The sequence below is a fragment of the Lepisosteus oculatus genome, chromosome 21 (genome assembly GCF_040954835.1).
Source record: "Lepisosteus oculatus isolate fLepOcu1 chromosome 21, fLepOcu1.hap2, whole genome shotgun sequence".
NCBI classification, from domain to species: domain Eukaryota; kingdom Metazoa; phylum Chordata; class Actinopteri; order Semionotiformes; family Lepisosteidae; genus Lepisosteus; species Lepisosteus oculatus.
The window spans coordinates 5,782,185-5,802,834 of record NC_090716.1 but is presented as its reverse complement, the minus strand read 5'-3'; the positions used below and the strand labels follow the sequence as shown (position 1 = coordinate 5,802,834).

At 36.2% G+C, this 20,650-nt stretch overlaps 1 protein-coding gene across 4 annotated transcripts in view; it reads left to right on the top strand.

Annotated features, from left to right (window-relative positions):
- Nucleotides 1-16,869, top strand: part of shank2b (SH3 and multiple ankyrin repeat domains 2b) — a 185,629-nt gene extending 168,760 nt beyond the window's left edge. For 2 of the 4 annotated variants that reach the window (XM_069181535.1, XM_069181534.1), the window contains exon 21: nucleotides 10,730-16,869. In XM_069181535.1, the coding sequence (XP_069037636.1) occupies nucleotides 10,730-11,285 (556 nt within the window). In that variant the 3' untranslated portion in view covers nucleotides 11,286-16,869. Of the gene's footprint in view, nucleotides 1-4,870; nucleotides 4,917-10,729 lie in introns of all 4 variants that reach the window. The other 2 variants (XM_069181536.1, XM_069181537.1) reach the window with 2 other exon arrangements.
- Nucleotides 16,870-20,650: the final 3,781 nt, after the last annotated feature.

Sequence of the window (20,650 nt, the reverse complement as noted above, 5' to 3'; positions counted from 1 at the left end):
GCTGCACTCTGAATGTGCAATCATACAGACAATGTTATTAATGAATGATGTGCAAATGCATATATTTTTTATTGAAATTAAGTGATCAAAAGTGGGTAGCACAGTGGAGTAGTGGTTAGTACTGGCGCATAACAGCTCTTGTGTTCAAGGTTCCTTTCTGAACTGGGGTGTCTTGCTTGCATGCCCTATTTGATATGATAGTTCTCATATTAAGGGTGCTCTGGTTACCTTTCACATTCCACAGACATTGTCTGGTTAATCAGTATTACCAAATTATTTCTCTATACCTGTGTGCATGTCCTGCAATGGACTGGTTACTCATCCCAGGTATAGTCTGACCTTGTGCTGTGCTTCCGGACTAGGATCCAGGTTATTGTGGCCCTTACCTAAAATAAATAGCTTTCTGATAATGTTTGGTTGACTGATATTTTGTTTCATTTTAAACCGTTCTGGGAAAAAAGGCGAAAAGCAGACTATTAGTGGCTCCTTTCTCTCTGTCTGTGCAGGTCTGCTTTCTGCACACTGTAGAATACTCAGAGCAGAAAAAACAAGGCTGATGTGTACCCATATTGGTGCTGCACACTTACTGAGTGGGTGTGTAGTGAATCAGAATTTCAGCACTTTAAAAGCAACACAGAACAGAAATGATATCTGTATCTGTACTGGAGGGTGCAAGGGTAGCTGAAGGCATTAGCAGAGGTAAAACAAGATTTCCACCTTAACCCTTTCAGGATCACCTCTTTCTTGTGGTTTCTGTAAAGATCAAATGTTATGAATTGCAAGTGAGATTACTTGTTGCTAAGAGCGACCGTACAAAACACGGTGCATCGCCATTTCGACATGATCTCTGTTACAGTGGTGCTGTGCAGTATTGTTATCCCTTCCTGTTAATTATTTTTTGCTTTGTGATTTTTTAAGATGTGCTAACAGACATTAAACAATTGGTAATTGCTTCAACCCAAATCATGATTAATCAGGTAGCCTTACAATGACCTTGGCATTGATTTTAATAGATCTGTACATTAAGAGAAAATGTAAGGATGACAAATGAATCAAATCAAAGTACATTTCATGGATGGTAATTGGGAATGCTCACTGTTAAACATGATCCAGAAAATATTAATTATAATTCATAATCATCATCTCAGGGCCCTGACTATGGTAATTTCTTTTTTATGCTACTCTGTTTTACAAAGTGTGGTGAGTTTGTTAGGGTTCATTAGAAGTGATTTTCTGATTTACTCCACGTTCATTTCTCATGTATTTGATGATTAGAACATTGTATGCTAAAGGCATATTACATGGGCCAATTGTTTTGTAATTGGTCAGTCTGAAAAATATGTAAGATTACTATCTTGATTGCCCTAAGCACAATTATTTTTGGACAGAAATAGAAGTGCTGATTCAATTACTAATAAGTTTGTTTTCATGACCAACTGTGTATTTATATATAAAACAATTGTCAAAAATGAAATGTATGAAAATACAGTGCGAGAGCTCCTTCTTAATGTTTCCTGTTTAGTTTTCTTATTGCGGTTCGCCAATTTAGAAATAATTTTCCATATCCATAAAAGGATTTCTAAAATCTCAGCAGAATCTATGCAAACTCTGATTATCATCTGTGTACCACCATAAGAGTCTTATAATATTTTATCAAGCTACCTTAAACCCTACATAATATTTATAAGCTGTATGTTTGCACGTATTCAGATTAAAAACCACCAAACCTGGGTTCAGATGGAGTTCACTGATGGTCTTAAAACATCGTTGCTCGATTATGGTCTTGCTAATTGTTTAAAAGGTCAGAGGTCTGGCTAAAGGTCAAAACAAGATCCAATAGATTTAAACTTCTTGTATGAATGTATTTTTAATTCACAGGGTTATATAAAATGAAAATAAATATTGTACTAATTGCTTTAATATTTGCATCGGTATTTTAAGCCAAGGTGGTTTATGAGGGTGGCATAGCATAGTGGGTGAGCCTTTGCACTCATGACTGACAGGTTGTGGGTTCGAGTCCTCATTGCAGACACTGCTGTTGTACCTTGAGGGAGGTACTATACCCCTATTGTTCCAGTTAACCCTGCTGTATAAGTGGGCACCAGGATTGCTGTGGGGGGGAGATAACCTGTGATGGATCAGCATCTCATCCACAGGGGAACTATTCTCTCGTCTACCTAATAGTATAGAAATCAGTGTGAGCTGTGGTTTACCTTTTGAATCTGCATCTGAGTGGTATTTTCCGTGTTGTCTCATGTTTGCATGGGTTTCCTCCAGGTACTCTGCTTCCTTCACACACTCCGGAGACATGCTGTTATTTGGCAGCCCTAAATTGCCCCCTCATGTACTGTATATGTGTACCCTATAAATGACTGGTGTCCTGTCTAGACCTGATCCCTCCTTGTCTTGCCAGGTTAGGCTCCAGCTCACCACCACTCTCCAGGTTTAAACTGCTTACTGAAAGGGGATGGGAGGATTTTATATAAGTGATAAACTCATGACTGCAGTCATTTGATAGTTTTTCTGCCTTACAGTTGGTGTTGTAAAGAAGGACTGTTTATTAGTTGCTTTTCGTATCTGAATATACTGGATCTTTTGTGGAGACCAGGTGTACCAGGTCTTTTTTCATTGAGTCAATAAGCTGACACCTCCTGTGTGAAAAGCATTACCAACTCAAAATGGTTCTCATGGTTCACCTTAGTACTCCCAAGTATGGACTGGGTCATTTCTAGGACTTAATCTGTATTTCAATCATATTTCTCTGTAAGTATTAAATGAAGACTTCCATATTACATTTTTTAGGTTCAACAGATTAGTGTGCATTCTGCTCATGAACGAAACAGTTGCTTAGCAACATAATGATCAGAGCAGCCTTGAGGATTGGATGAATAATGTCAGTCCGATTAACACAGGATGAACCAAACTGCTCAGGGGAAAGAAGAAGGCATACAGCCAGAGCAAAGATGGAATCTCTAAGTCAGTGTAAAGAGTTCAGCACAAACCTAAAATGTATTAAATGTATGTATTCGTTTTCATCTTACTTGGGAATGAACTATAATACTCTAAAGGTTAAATTATGCATGTGCTTGTATCCATAAGTATGTTTACTTACTTTAGGCATTATCACACTCACAATCATCACAGCACTCAGCATTACAATAGTTTCACTCTATATTGCATCGTTTCTGCTAATTAAATACATTCTATGAAAAGAAATGTTAAATTGATTTTAAAGGAGTCTCAACTACCATGGCTACAGGTAATGTTGATTTACTTTTTTGGAACTTGCTAAAATAATATCCAAGTTTTCTGCTGCAGTTGTTAATTTAATGGTCACTGTGTTTTAAAGCTGTCTCTGTTTGTTACTGAAATTACTTTGTATTCAACCTCAATCAACCTAAATTGTCTCCATAATTTTTGATGTAATGTGCATCAGTCAGGCTCTTTCCAAACTTTCTATTGCACTTCATTCAAGTTCAGCTGTTGTAATATGTGTTGGATATTTTTGTTGTTAAACACATTTACAATATCCTGAAACATCAATTTCTATCTGAAGTAAGAAGGACATTTTCTGCATTTTAATAATGAGCATCATCTGCAAAGGCAATACTGTACATTTCATTTGGTTCTGGCACGTAGGACCTTTGGTAATATGGTTATAACTCAGCCACACAGGAATAATAGTAGTATGCTGTTTTATGTATAAGTTTGTTACTTTAATATAAAAATTAATAATATGAAAAGCAATAAGATTAATTTCATGAGTTGATAAGCCTGCCATATACAGTACCAAATGTATTTATGGTATTTATGGAGTCTAGCACCATGCTTCATCAGTTAAAGATCAGTCTGTAGGCCTGTCACACTCTGCCTTTTCCTTTGAGATGGAAGCAATGTTGGACAATACGATATTGGTGATCTTCCATCTTTCCAACAAAAAGCATAGCCAGAGTCACTTTCACTGATGTCTGTATAGACATTGTTGCCTTAGCTTTCCAGAACTCTTTTGTCAAGTTGTTGAGGCTATTTCAATGCAACCTTTGATTTCTCTGCAGGTTTTACCAATTTATAATTGAGAAGAGAACATAAAAATTAAGTAAGAAAAGTAAGAAAATAAATAATTTGACTGACACCATAAACCTAGTGGTTACAGTATTAATATTGTTTGGTGTCACCCAGATGGGTGTTGCATTTCAGTGGTAGATAAGGTGGTTCCCCTTTTTAAAGTGCATGGAGATTCTTCAGGATGAAAAGTACAATGTAAATGCTAGACTATTATTTTTATTAAGATAAAGCAATAGGAATGCTACTGCTGACAGCTAAAAGCTGAAGTATCAAGGGGGTAATGAGGAATTAATCAGATCAACAGAGAATTTCATTCTTTAAGATATATTAGAACCGTTACATTGATAGATTGTTCGCCATTTCCAGTTTACGTGCAAGTCTTTCCAAATGAAAAATTCAAAGTTCTGAACTGCAGTGTACATGCAGAGCATTTTCAAAGTATATGGCACATTAAAGTCTTAAAGTGGATAACGTTAAAAAATTCCTCACATCATCAGCAGTACAAAAAACAAAGGAGAATCCAATTATTTTTTTAAGGGTATTCATTTTTACTTTTATTGACTATGATATAAATTACATCATATATCACTTTAAAGGCTACCTTTACATTGTTCTTCTGAAAACTGTAATCCTGTTTTATGAACAAGCAGGATCAAAACAGTTTTGAAGGTAATTAATACATTTGTCATGGTGTTTGCCTTATTTTCTTTTTGAATGTGTGTGTGTTTCATTTTTTATGACAATTCTGTTCTTCTCATTTCATTCTATCACTCCTTGTTTGCTCCCATGATCGATGCATATGAAGAGGTTCATGTTGAAGAGACGTAAGTTCGCAGTGCAAAGCACACAAGGTTTGTAACTTTGTGCTTTCATGTTGGGGGTGTTCTGCTGTGCACCAGTCATTTTCACTCTTGTGTCTCTAGGTCTAGTTCAAAAGTATTTGGGGAGGAGGGAGAAGATGAACTGCACTGACGATTATTATTGAGGATGCAAAAAATGTACATCTATATACTGTACAGTATGTAAAAATATTCTTATACTTTAAGAAAACGTTGTGTTTAATTAGCTCTGGCCATTTCACAACACTAGACACCACAAGAGCTTATTTATATTCATATTACCATAATTCATAGCAACTGATTGCTCTTAAAAAACTTGTAGCCCTGAAGGATTCTTCTTGGAAGACATTTTTATACAGCTGGCTCCTTTTTTAGGGATGTTGCTGAAAATGCATTAAGTAATTTTATTCAAAGTTGAATTTTCTGTCTTTACATTAAAGTTTTAAGTAGATATTCTGTTCCCAGTTAACCAGCTAAGTGCTACACATGTAGTGGTAATAGTAATAATAATCATGGCCAGCAGATTTAGCCAAACTCTCTTCCATACTATCATTTGAATGTCAATAATAAAATAGTATATACATATATATTTTGCCCATCCTCAGTTAAACTGTCATGTACAGATGTTTTTGTTTCCTCTCGGCTTTAGTAGATAACCCCTCGTCTTTCTTCTGTTACTACTAATAAATAAACGTCATCACTCTTCTGTGCTTCGTTCCTGTCCAGAAATGCCCATTTCTGTCAGCTCAGAGAGCAGTACTGGTGCGGACTCTGTGTTCTGTGGGTATGCAGTATTAACGATCTACCAAAAAGAGGGAAAGCTGCTATAAAGAAGCAGAATGCTATTGTAACGGGTCCACTAGAGAATAGACGTCTTGACATGCCATATCAACAGGATTGATCTGAATGGACTTCAGAAGTGTAGAGACAAATAACATAGCAAGGAGCATTTAGTAAAATGTGGAAAGTAACACCTTTAACCCTGCTTTCTTTTTGGTTGTTACACTCCTGTCAAGCATTTTACTTATCTGTGTTTCTTTATATTTGTCATTTTCTGGTTCTGAAAAATGTTTACTGAAAGGAAAATAATTTGCTAAATGAATACCACGTAAATCTACAGTACCCCTTTTTTATGTCATTTATAAAAAAATTGGGCCATATTTATAAAGCATACAGGAGCTCAGCATTAGATGTGCTGCTGTTTAATTGTAATTTTACTGGTGCTGTGTGGTTTTTAAATATGACCCCACATCTTTCTTGTTTCATTTTCAGAATTGGTGTTTTCTTCCCAAAATGCTCAATCTTCAAGATCTCTTTTAATTGGACTTGACGATTAAGTAGCTGTAAATAATCCGTTTCTTGGCTGCATAACAAAATCAGTCCATACATACAAGGTCATTTACTTTCGAATCACTTTTTTTTTGCATGCATTTTGAGAAGAACCAGTAAATATTCTGAAAATCCTTTTAAAAACTTGTCTAGCTAAGACATTTGCTTACACTGTGGCCTAAGTTGTTTCTTTAAACACTGTTTGCCTTTCCATTTATAAACTATATCTGTTTCCTTCAAATTAAGGTTTTGGTTATCCAATAATTTTTAATTGTTGAATTTTTTGCTTCTTGGCAATATCTAAACTTTTGGATATAGTTTAATAAAGGTAGTAGGTAAATGCTACTTTTTAATTTTAAAAAATATTATGCTGTTAGTTAATAGGCACTTCATCGTTGAGGCAAATATGAAAAATCAAGCTATGGCAACTATTATGTGCAGATGTAATTTCAATGTCAAGATCTCACATTTCTGTGCTTTATGGTAAAACCCTTAAAAGAAAACATCACTGACAAATCCTCTGGGCTAAGCTGAGCAGTCAAATGTCATTGATGTGAATCAAGACAAGGGCTCAACTTAATTTGTGCCCTAACAGCCTTCATCATTAAAACCTGATTATTTCAAAAGTGACAATAAGCATTTTGCGGGAGCTCGTGTTTAATCGGACTGGAAATCCAAGCTTTGCTGAAATCTTAATTAACGGCAGATATATTAATTTAGGATTCTGTTAGGCGGTCACAGTTGCTCATCAGTGGCAGAGCTCACCTCCGAAATACTTCCCAAGCTGCCACTGACTGTGCGCCCCGAAAGCTCAACGAGGCCTGAAAACTAAAGGGAATAACAAGCAAAAGGCTGACGGCTTTACCACTGTCCCATGTGGCATCGAGTCAGATGCTTTGATAGGGCAATGCAAGAAAAAAGCAGCCATGCCTACTCATGGCCCCGCCTCACAGCTGCCTGGTGCTTCCTGGGGCTAAACGCCTTTCTGTAGGTTACTCTGGTTTGCTCTTTTCACACCTCTTCCAATTCACATTAGTTATCACTCAAACGGTAAATAAGCAAGCCCAGATTAGGAAATGAACCTATTGAACTGGAGGCAAATTGAAAGTAGCTGCAGCTGGATGATTTTCATTGCACAGCTCCCATTTCCCTGCTAAGATGCTTTTGATCCCATAGCAGATGGGTCATAGAGGGCCTCGGAGAAGCCTCCCCAGAGGAAGGCAGTTCAAACAAGCCGCTTCCTTTATCTTGAGCTGTAATTTATTTGATATCCGGGTGTTTTCGGAGCTCTTTCCCAGCCTCTTCAATCACCTTCTCTTTACTCGTCAATTAAACTTAAAAACTTCTCGGGCCATTGCATTCAATCTCATCTGGTTTAACATTTTCTATGAGTTCACGCTTTTCTACACATCTTGAATTCAGAGAGAAAACTGAGCACCTGTTTAAAAAAAACATGTCTGGAAAAACGTGATTTTCATTTGTAACTTATTAGGGATTTGGGGTTTATGAATTTAGAGACCCTCAAACTTACTTTAACCACGTTTAACTTCACCTAGAACAGTACTAATCTCTCCTAATAGTAGGTAAACACTGCTTTTTAATTAATTATTTTTTTTATTACAGCTGTAAGCTAATAGGCACTCTTTATCTTTGGCAAAGCACCCAACATTTTTAGAACTCATGAGTCCATCATGATGACAGGTGGTGGAATAGAGTGCACAGCATAAGCAAAGGGAGAATGGTTTTTATATTTGCACTCTATTGTTTCAACTTCTATTTGGGAGGCAGTAGGTCTCCTATCCGATATTTAAAACAAGGCTTAGAGTAATGTGGCCAGCATACATATACCAGTCACTATTAAGAAGTGCTAGATATGTGTAAAAATAATATGCTCTTTCAAGTTTGCCCTCTCACCCCTTTACCTCTTCAGTCAGACTAACTCCTAGGTTTCCCTTATGTCTAGTCCTTAGACTTCTCTCTAGACGTGTGATGACTTAAATGACGTTGCTTTATCAGGATTTTATCATTTGAATATTGTACCCTATAAAACCATGTTCAAATCAACATCCAATGACAGACAATCTGGACCATCAGCATTAAAGAAAAGAGAACCGCATTATAAATGTATGTATATTTAAGAGATTATGTTCTTGGCAACATGTCTGTTAAGTAAAAATTGTGGTCCCATGCTTATGAGTTCTGGTACAAATGAAGTAGTTTTTTATTCATGGAAACATTCTGTCTAGAAGTGGGATTCCAAACTCTGTCTAGAATCCTGCATTTTTTCCATGTCTCTTTAAATCATCAAAAAGCCATGGTGATAAATAAACTGGTTGATCAAAACTTTAATTGGGTCAGTTTTGCCTACTCACACAAAAAAGTTGTTTTCTGTCTTTTGCTAATCCACTCATCTTGCTAATCCTTATCACCTCTTAAACTTGGAAATGAAGGCTTTAATATGTTTGCAAATAGACTTATCATTCTAAATGTTTAAAGGAAAACTGAAGGGGGTTGGATGTTAGGCTAAATTTATTGACGATGGAGCCCTCTAATGTCTCTTTTGAGAATAGCCATCTTTGCTCAGTTTTCTGTACTTGAGATTTGTTTTAAAAACATCACACTGGTATCTAGGAGTTCTGCTTTGCAACAAAGACAAAGCATAACATTAACTTCCATTGCATAAAACAAACAGAACCTAATTTTTACATTTTTTCCAGTGCTACTTGACAGTGCTTATTAAATAGAATAGACGGGGATAGATGACCTACTTCCTTGCAAATGACGATCATTAGTCAGTAACAAGGCCTTTATGTTTCAAGAAAGGAAAAAAAATCTGTGGTGAAATAAGAGTGCCACATTACAATAGTAATACATTGAAGCATGCATGTCAACACATGATGCAAATATATCTTTGCACTTGTTTGTTTTATTTTTATAAATTCATATTTCTGTGTCCTTAGCTTTGTTTTTCCCATATTTTATCATTATTTAAACTGAAAAAAGGTACAAAAATCTGCCTGGCTAAAATATTCTCTTTGCAGATTTACTAAAGCCAGAAAAAACAATGTCCTTAAATGCTTAGTATTATTTCTGCATTGCACAGCCATGGACCAGAGCATACAGCATTCATGGCTAAAGCTGCAGGGGAATTGTCACATGGCTAGGATGAGATTCTTGGGCTGGGGGTCTCCATCTGTCTGCAGTCCCTGCTCTGCTTAACCTGAGGGGTGTCAGGTTCTGGCTTGGGACCAAAGGAATTAAATCCCTCATCTCCAAATATTCACGTATTCAAGTGTTTTCCTCACTTCATCAAAAAAGAGAGAGAAAATTGAAAATATATGTTCCCATGTGTTATTTCCAATACACAAGGTAAATGAAGCATCATAAATTGATATCTTTCTGAAATCCTTTTACTTTTGATTTCATTTTCACTACAAAGCAATCTTTCCTGTAAGCACGTAAAGTAATAAAGAATAAATCTGTTTAAAGCACCGAGCTCATAGATTAATCTGGACAGAGCTCAGGGAAGAGAATTTGTATGCCAGTCTTAATTTACCAGGTCAGATTTTAGGCATGTTTCAGTTTTGTTTTGCAGGGTTTAGAACTTTATTCTTTTCTTTTTGTGAGTAAGATAAGAAAGCATTTTAAACCTCAATTCTTTATCCTGGCCTAAAGAAAATCAACATATTTTGCAGAAATGCACTGGGATCACTTTGTATTATATTTAAAAATAAAAACAATTAATTTAATTAAAATCTAGCCTGAAATCTAACCTCCCAGTTTCAACTGCTTTTCTAGTTTTCCTATAGCTAGAGAACAAAAGAAAAATAACCTATCCAGTCAAAATAGCTGAATAAACACACTACAGTTTACATTAATAGAAAAATATTACTGTATAATATTACAGTATTAAAATTACTTTTAATCAATTGTAAGTGTCTTTTGCCAGTAGAATCCAGAATATCCAGTAGTATATAAATATGTACTTGATTGAAAACCATCAAGTAAGGTATTCAGGATGAAGCACAATGTGTTACCAGTTCTGAGTACTAAGAATGGAGGGAAACAGAAAGTAAAGTCTGGATTTTTTATTTTCTATGACTAAACCTTTTTTGCTTTTTTCTACACCAATCCACAATCCACTATTCCCACTAGACAATAATATAACATCCCATCTTATTAAACTAAATTTCCATTATGTAAAACAAAAAATATCACATCCGTTTCAAAGACAAAATACAGTGTGCCGTTTAATATGTTGCTGATAAGTTGTCAAGAAGACTGCCGAGTTCTTTACTTCTGTGGAGATGGGAGTGATATTTAAGGCTGTGGTTGTGAAATCTATTGGAAGATGAAGCACATGGTTGACAAATGTTTGGTTGTTGTTTATTAATGCCTTTTGAGAACTGTGTGGCATTTGAGATGGGGTGCAGTAGTGTCAGATGTGTGCAGGGACTGAGACTCCTCTAATTCTACTTGTGTCCCTTTTCTTTCAGGGGAATGGACGGTACTCTTACAGCCTCAGGTACACAGCGGAACACAACGGTCACATTCGCCATCCGGCCGGGATCGAACCAGCCAGTGACAGTTCAGAGTAGGAACTCTGACAGTATTCCTGCTGCACGGAGGGCTCCCAGCCCCTTAGTGTCACCGCCAGACACAGGGAAAGACATCAGGCCTTCCTCCCTCCCGCCCACGGTCTCTTCCCCCACGCTGACAGACGTCTTTGGGATTCCTACGCCTCCCACTCCAGGGGAAAGATTCAGTCTGGGGTCGGGCCGGAGTAGATCACCTTCTCCTTCAACTTTAATACAGCCAGTTTCCAACAAGCCTTTCTCAACCAAGCCAGTCCATCTATGGACGAAGCACGATGTAGCAGACTGGCTGGAAAGCCTCAATTTGGGAGAGCATAAGGACACCTTTATGGACAATGAAATCGATGGGACCCATCTACCAAACCTACAAAAAGAAGATTTAATAGACCTAGGAGTGACTAGAGTTGGGCATCGAATGAACATAGAAAGAGCACTGAAATTGCTACTAGACAGATAAGAAAGGGTGATTGTTATCTACAGGACTCCAGGCTTCAAAGTTCATCCATCTTTTGATTGATATCAAGTGTGTAATTATATTCACATCAGCTCTTGTTGGAGTATAGGAATTATCATATCTTTAAGAACTGCAATTTTGAAATAATTGTGCAGTTCGTTAATAAGCACAATAATTCTCATGAAAGCAAGTGGTTGGTACATTGAGCCACCTCCTTCTGCTGCAGAGGCAAGAAGATACGAAAAAAAAGTGAGATTCCTTTTTTGTGATATAATAGAGACCATTGCTTTGGAATATAAGAACTTTTTAAATCAACCTCATTTGGATGCACCCGAACCAGCAGAGCTGTGTTACATTTTCTATCTTTGCTAGAATTTCTTCAGAGAATATTTCTTCAAAAAAGGGGTTATATTTAACAATGCATCAGCTGTTGCGAAAATTGTCTCGCTTCTCACCTTTTTCTCTGGAAAGAAGATCAAGCTACAATATATGCTAAATCTGTTCATCTTTCAGTGCATATATACATACAGTCCCAACGTTGGTGTTCTACTTGAAAAATCACTCCTTAACATTTTGCACCTATTTCACAGCTATAGGGGCACAATTGTAGCAGTTATGTTTTTCTTTTGCTTTCACTTTCTTCCTTCGGTTAGGAGATATTTTTCTTTTTGATTCAGTATATTAAAGTTTTTTTTTCTTTTCTGAGTCGTCTGAAAAGTGTAAAGTGTAAATTAATCATTATTGTCTTCCACATGAATGCAGGTGAATGGACTGAGTAGTGAATTCCGAGGTCCATACTTTTTTCCTAGAGTTTTATTTTAAATATTAATTCGGAGCTTCAGAGATGTGCCAGCGAATATGGGTTATTGTAATGAGAAAGATGTTTTCTATTTGACAAAATTTGAGCCATTATCTTTTTTTTCTGAATCTGATCTATGAATTATAATCCATTTAGGTGGGCATAATGCTGGATCATTTAAGCATCACAGCTTTACTAACAGCCCTGTATCCCTTTCTAAACAGGAGCTTGTGTGTCAATTACTTATCAGGTATTATTCTGTATCGAGGTTTGTAGAAATAAGCGGTTTCTGTTGAAAAAGGAAGGCTGGCCATGTTTTAAGAGGCTGAATTAAAAAGATCTTAAACCAGCATATCAGAAAAAAAGTAAATGATCCCACCTCATTCTTTTTCAGTATTCTACTGTCCAAGTTGGATTGACCTACAATCTTGAAATCAAATTACAAGTACAGTGTCTTCTATTAGTTGTTAAGACATTAGCTATAGACCAATACTGTGCTGCATAGTTGCAGTGGAAGTGAAAGTGTTTTGAGATTTTATGCTGCTATCCAAACATGTATTTAAACACATATATATATACACAATATATCTTTATTAGATTTTAGTTTAATGCTTCCAGTTCTGGACGACATTGTCTATTATCTCAATTAGCCAACTTGGAAATGAATTTTGTGGGATATTTTGAGTACAGTTTAACTCTGTATTATATTTTATGAAAGCTGCTGGTCTCTCCAAGTTTAAATCACAGAAACAATTGAGAAATCAGGGTTTCTTAATGCATTGGATGCGGTTTGCTTGAATGGTTATGAGGTGTCCCTGAAAATTCAGAAGACAAAATGGGAGTGGATTAAGCAATGCCATTATACCTGCTCAAGAGGACTTCCAAACCTGTGAACACACATTTTGAATAAAAGGGATCTAATGCGCGTAGGTAGTTCTCAACTTTATTCTCAGGTCACTGCCTTTTGAGAATAATATGAAATTTCAGTGACTGCTGGTACTTTCCGAACCTTTGTTTGTTTTCCTGTACTGATTACAATACTTTTGTAATACAGTATTTAAAATGCAGGACAGATTAGGGCAACTTTATATTTGAGAGTTTCACATTTCAGGTTTTGTTTCTACATTTCTTTGCTACCATGGCTACAATCAAAAACAGAATCATCCAATATTACAGTTACAATATCATGTCCAATATTATGTCAGGTAATCCCAGATATTGATAAAAAAGGAAAACTCTGAAAATTATATGCATTGTTTTAAATAGCATAAGGCCCTTTTGGGGCTTGAAAAAAATCGATTCTTTTGTCTCACTATGACTCTTTTTCAAAGGGACAAAAACCTAAAAAGACTCTGTTTCAGAGTTTCAGAGCTAAAAAAAATAGGAGGGATCTACATTGCTTAGCCAAGCTCAGAGGTATTTTCAGATTTCCGAAAATGGGATGCTGATCACTTTTAACATGCACAGAGAGAAGATTTATAGAAGAAAGAAATATTTTTAATCTTTAAAGGAAACCATTTAATTGAAAATATACTGCTTATAAATATTCATGTGGTGAAAACTACTCAGCACAATAAAATAGTTCAAAAGCTGATGTTATCTGAACTGTTCTTTGAAAGCAAGCATGATTTAAACTGTCTGTGTTCCCTTTTCCAGGTAAATGATAAGAGAATCTTGTATGCTAGTTACTTTTGTGACAAAGGTATATGTGAATTACAGTGGGATGAATGAGCCATCAGCATTGTGAGACAGTTTGCTTGTTTGCACTTTCGAAACTGTTTCCTCCATGATTAAATACTGGATGTAATGGTTAACAGATGTTAACTCTACAAATTCTTCACTTTTATACATTTTAGTCCTGGAAAAAAAGGGAATACAGTCTTTCTTTGAGAAGATATACAAGAGATAAGCTGCTAACTATATAATTTTTAAATAGATCTTATTTTAAAACAACAGAGCTTCAAGAAAGCACAGTATTTTTAATGATTTATAGAAAATTATATGAAATTTTATAAAGCTATTTGGATATAATGTTACTGCATCAACTCTTAAGTATGGTTTGCCAAATATATAATTATATTGGATTTATGAGGTACCAATTTAGAAGCAATATTTATATTGAATGGATCAGCTTGGTAGTTATTTTCAAGTTTATGAATTTTGAGCATAATATTGCAACTCCCAGGTCATAAATATATGGAAAAAGGAAATAAGTTACCACGATTAAAGAATTGGCATTAAGACACACTGAATTATAGTCACCGGTAAAGGTATTCACCTGCATCTGTTACATATTGTAATTAAATTTTAAAATTACAATTGCTTAGTTTGTGTATAATGTGTGTATAAATGACCAAAATCTCACAGAATGTAAATTATGTATAACATTTCAGGCCACTTTATAGCAAAGGGTCTGAGCACATTTTACGCTAACGTATATATTTAAAGAAAATGACTAGATGTGACTGTTGACAAATTGATTTTATGGAATTACATATCACTAAGCTAATTTATTTGTGGAACTAACTTTAGAGCAAAATAGTGGAGTCTTGAGTTCTAAACAAAAATAAAGAACCATCACCCAGTGGATCTGGCAACAACGTCTGTGCGCCACAAATCTCATTTAAAATTTATATTCTCTTAGAGATCAATTTCAATTTGGTTTCTTCTTTCTTTTTTTAATTCTTCATAGATATTAAGATGTTTCTCGCTCTACTTTGTGTAAAGACTTGTGTTCATGTTATCTATGTTGCTGTAATTTTGTGCTACAAAATCCTCTTATTTAGAGTTATTTAAAAAAAGAAAGAGAAGTTCCTGTAACTGCACTTTCCCCCAAATCCTCAATACTCTTGTATGGCAACCAAAATTTACTGTAAGAAATAAATATAATATTGCACTACGGTTGTATTCCTTTTATGGGTTTCTTTCAGTTGGAGCTAGAATTGTGGTCCCAAAGGAGAAGGCAAAAAGCAAGCAAAATGACAAAAGAAATACTGCTGTTCATTTGTTACTTTTTAAAATTTTGTCTGTATCATGCATAGTTTATTTGATTTATTTGATACATTTAGAAGGTCCCAGCACCCAATGTTAAAGAAATCATACGCCCTCTGTTATGTTTCCTTTTTGGTGTGTAATCTCTATCATTGTGCACTGTGTATTTCAATGGTGTTAGCGGCCTTTTACAGCTGGTTACAATTTAAAATGTGTAATGCTCATGCTCTATAATGAAGAGCTAACAAAAGTAGTTCACGTCCATGTAGCATTTCAGCAGTTCAGTTAGATCCTAATGTGATAGAGGGAAGGAGTATGAAGAGCGTATCTGATGTGACTCGTCTAGTGGAGGGAGCAGACATTGGGACAGGCTGCCCACACCCCCCTCATAATGTGAGGAGTGAGCTAGGGAGCTGCTACAAGAGTGCAGATGGGGATGTTGGGAAAGATGGGGGTGGGGTAGTGACAGAAATATGTGAAAGGAAGCCCCGGGTGCAAGACTCAAATATGTACTGTAGGTGAGCGAACTAATCTTCCTCCCGGACTTCTGTTAGAAATTACTTTAGTTTATGTAGGAATTTTAAGAGCAAAATGTTCAACTGCATCATTTATTTGCTTTATTTTCATGAAGTACAATGTGTCCCCATAGTGCCCACTACAGGTTTACCCCCATTTGAAAGCACAAGTTATTCAAGTATTATACTGTAGGATTTCAGCTTTATGGACAATTTGTACAGCTATTCCTCAAGACTATTCACTATTTCATAATGAAGTTGCCTTAAAATCTCCCAAGTCTTATTTGAAGATATAATAATAATAAACTTTATTTTTATATAGCACCTTTAATGGTGGCTTCTTAAAGCACTTTACAGAACGACATCAACAATAAAAAAAATACATGATACAAGATATGCACAATGAGAATACAAAATGAGAGGAGAGTAGGTGGGGGTACTGACATTACAGTAGGAGCAGAGAGGTTAAGAACAGAACCAGTTAGGTAAAGGCTCTTCTAAAGAAGAAGGTTTGGAGTTTAGAGAAAGTGACTCCCTGACGTCCTTGGGGATAGAGCTTTGGGGCACAACAGGAGAAAGCCCATACCCCATAAAGTGTAGGTGGTTTGGGGGACAGACAGGAGACCAGAATTAGAAGTGCAAATGTCGCAAGGTGGGGAGTAGGACGACAGTAGCTGTCGGTGCTACTGAGGTGCCAAGCCATGTAGAGCCTTATAGGTGAGCAGAGGGATTTTGAAGTTGACACCAAACTTGACAGGAAGCCAGTGCAAGGACTCCAGGATAGGAGTAATGTGATCACTTGCACTAAACCTGGTCAGGATTCTGGCTGCCAAATATTGGACATAAAGATATAACATACATAAGATATGGTATTAGAATTAAGAGATCCATGAAAAAAATCCTACCATGTACAATGGTCCAGAAAAGAAGGGAAGGAAATCTGTGCTTTTGGACTTGCTTAATAACAAATGTGATATATCACCACTTGGTGACAAACAAGAGGCAAGTGTTTTCTTAAAATCCTAAATACAGAACTCAATCTTCTGTTTGTTTTTATGAAGACATGACATGGAAATAGTGATGGAGTAAAGCCCATTCATTTCCTAACCATGTGAATTGCTATGACCTATTTTTTACAGTACCTGTGTTTTTACAGTATAGTCAACATTTTAATAATTTTGTACATCTGTGAACTTACAATTCTGCCTCACAAAATGAACCTCCCTTGAATTCATAACGTATTTCATTTATGCATTTCTAGCACATAGTGCTGAATAAACAGTCAACTCTGTTGTCTATTGTTTCTTTGTAACTTTGTATAGAATTTGACTGAATAAGTGATACACATTTTTTCCAAATGCATTTTCATTAGTGGATTTATGTTATCATTTAATGCCAGTTGAGAAATGACAGAGTATGTGATAAACTTCTTATCAATTTAGTCATGACTGAGGGGTGCTTTCAAGCTCCTTAACTGCTCCAACCTGCAGCCAGATTGAAAACTGCACAATTGTAGAAGAGGTATAGCTTTTGTTATATCAGTCATCTATAGAGGTTAATCTATACTTCTGTATCATTAGTTTAATTTACATTAGGGATATTCACACCTGGTACTGGAGGGTCACAGTTCACCGAGTTTTATAGGTAATTGATAGCCCTCAGTGATTATGGAAATATAATTACGTTAATATAAACTAGAATATAAACCAATTAACAACCGATTCAAACTTAAGTCATTAAGTGCACTAAGCGGATGAAAACTTACTGACACAACAGCCCATCCAAGACCATGTTTGGAGACCCCTGCTTACAATGAACATATGAAAAGTTTACAGTTTAAAAAGGTTGTCTTGCCTTTCCAAAATGATGGAGAATGAAGGAAGTGGATATAATGAGGCACTGCACATTCTTGCGTGTCCTTGTAGGCACTTCACATTCTACTGAAATAAAACGGCATACTTGCCATGAAACCCAACAGCTGTCCTCTAAAAGGAAGAAAATCTACTCTATCTGTTTGTGGAGGAAAAAGGTGGCTGAAAAGTGGATTTAATTAGGAGCACTGAGTCTATCTGTAAAACACCAGGGAGCTGGCATAAATCTTATATAAGTGACATAGAGAATGCTGGCGTTGCAGAGCTAAATTCATTAGTGGAACAGATTGGGGTTAATGAAACTAAATAAAACTTTGCTCATTTAACCTGAAAGTTAAAAGAGAAGGTTCAGTGACTTAACTCATTACAGTTTTCTAAAACATAGTTAAAAAAGCATGGAGCTCTACATGTAAACACAGATTGCCATTTATAGACTGCCTTTTAACTATTAACCCTCATAACCTCATCTCAAGGTACGTATTTTGAGTCTCATACCACTAGTGGTGGGCGGAGTGGTGGCTCTGTGGCTAAGGATCTGCGTCTGTGACTGGAAGGTTGCCGGTTAAAATCCCGCAGCCGGCAGAGGAATCCAACTCCGTGGCCCCTGAGCAAGGCCCTTAACCCTAACTGCTCCAGGGGCGCCGTACAATGGCAGACCCTGCGCTCTGCCCCCAAGCTTCTCTCCCTGTCTCTGTGTCTGTGTCTCCATGGAGAAAAGCTGGGGTATGCGAAAAGACGCATTCCTAATGCAAGAAATTGTATAGGGCTAATGAAGAAACATTATCATTAGCATGCAATGCCATTTTGAGAGTTCACTTGCGTTTCTGAGCAGTTAAGAATATCTATTTAATTTTAGATGGTGATGGGTAGAATTTCTGCCTCACAACTCTAGGGTCCAGGGTTCAGTTCTGGCCTTGATTGTAATGTTTTCATGTTCTTCCTGTATTTCTGTGTTTCTTCTCCTGGGTGCTCCTCACCAGGTTAAGAGGCTTCCATTTTCTTTTTTTAAAACCCCTAGTTCACAGATAATCACTGAGCAATTGGGCGACACAGAATGCAAATAACATGTTGTAATCCGAGTACAGACTCATTAGAAACTCCCCCCAAAAAATATTTTCCGATGACATTTTTAAAAAAAATCAAATATAGCATTTTATGTGGTGAATTTTATTTTTGGCTCTCTTACCACATCACATTTTTGGGGTATGGCCATTTAAGGAAAATCCCAAAGAACATGTGAACAAGTGATTAAGATAATGTATTTTTTCTAAACTGAGTCATCAAATTGTAAAAATAGCACTACATTTTGTCACATTTTTATTCTGGAATTAGTCCAGTGTACTGAACTCATGCTATAGTCTGTTTCAACTCAAGGATGCACTCTTGTGTCATGCAAAGATCATTCTATTTCAATTAAACTAGTTTCTGGAAATGCAATATTAAGAAAACAGGTTTATACAAAGTAGAATTTTGGAAAGATAATAGTGATATGGAGAACCTTTACCTAAACTGAGTGGTAAATGAATGGATTTATAACCAAAATATGTCAGCTTGTTTGATGTGTGAAGTATGAAACAGGCTATATGTTCATAAGAACAACTGAAGATTAAGTCTAGCACTTAATGCAAAAAGTAAAATATTTTATGTATTTGCTATCCTATTATCATATAAACACCCCTTTGTTATAAATATTCACAAAAACAACAAAACAATTTACATCTGTAGAATTGTTTGAAATATTATAGATTTTCATGTAGGAAAAACAAAGAAAGCACACTTATTTACATCTCAAACATTTTCATTCGCTGTTGTAAAATCCCAAATTCTAATTGTGTGGAATATGAAACGGATGATTTTACCCAACGACAAAAGAGAACTAGTCTATGGTCATTAATTACTGACAGCTGAATTTGTGTGCTGAATTCTAAAATCACTTTTGTTAAAGTGGCCATGGTAAGTTACATTAAATACTTATGAATACTTATTTTTGTCCAACAAGGAATGTTTACATAAACATAATCAGATATGGTAGAACAATAACATCCTTTTTGCCACAAACTGCAGTAAAATGTGTATCTGAGTGCCCCGCTCGATACTGTAAATGATCAAATTTCACAATTTCCAACTTTGTGGTTTAGTTTGTCTTTTCTATGCAGAAACAAAACACCCTTTTCAGCTTTTCTAACTCAGATCAACTGACTTGTCAACAGAACTGTGGTGTACACACACCATAATCTGTCAAATCCATTTTAATTAATTTAACCAACAACTAGCTGCCCCCTGTCAGCTTCATTTCCATTTTCAGTCAGTTTTTTTTGCATTCTGTTGAAACTATAATACACTTTTTTTCAGAATAGTCTACCTATGTTACCCTTGATTTGCTAGTCTTAGAGACTTCAAATCTACTGTTTGTAAATGAATAATCTGCTGTTTGCGGCCGAGCTGCGGGCTGTATACTTGAATTTGAGCGCCCTCTAGTGTGAAATAAGGGAGCTTCTTCAGAGGGCGCTTACTCGAGCATTCAAGGCGACCACACTGATCATGTGGCCAAGGTTACAAGTTTGTAAAATGTAACTGATCAAATTTGAGATAGTTTTTTTTATGTGCTGAGGTGTGCTTCGTCACATCGCCAGCTGCTGCTGGTACGATGTTGTGTCTTAAGCCTCCACAGAAATGTCATAGTTAATTAAATTAATAGCACTATTGAAAATGAAGGGAGAGCTTCAGTAGTCTTAACAGGCAAAAGTAAATGCAATGCATAAAAGGTAGGTTTTAAAAACGTTGAAATACATGTACAAATTAGTTACACGGTCAGGTTTCCTAAGCAATATCTCAACACCAAGAAATGATTTGCTTTAAACGGGAGCTAAAAATAAATTGAGCATTTATCACACGTACAGAAATAAAGACCTAATTACCAGGTAAACGCAGTGTCATTGTCTGCGATTCAGAGCGAAGCAACAAAACTTCTGGTGAGGTGAACCAGCCCTATTACACTGAACAGGATTTCTGAGTACATCTCTTTTAATCCAGTAGAAATATCACTCCCGAAATAGTTTTTCCGACAAGTACCACTTACCTGTTTAACTCTGCATGCAGACCCACGTTGAAACATTTCTGGTGCGAACTGTCCGCTGCACAGCGTGTAACTTAACTCGCTCCTCCATTGCATTACTTTAGTCATTATAGGGA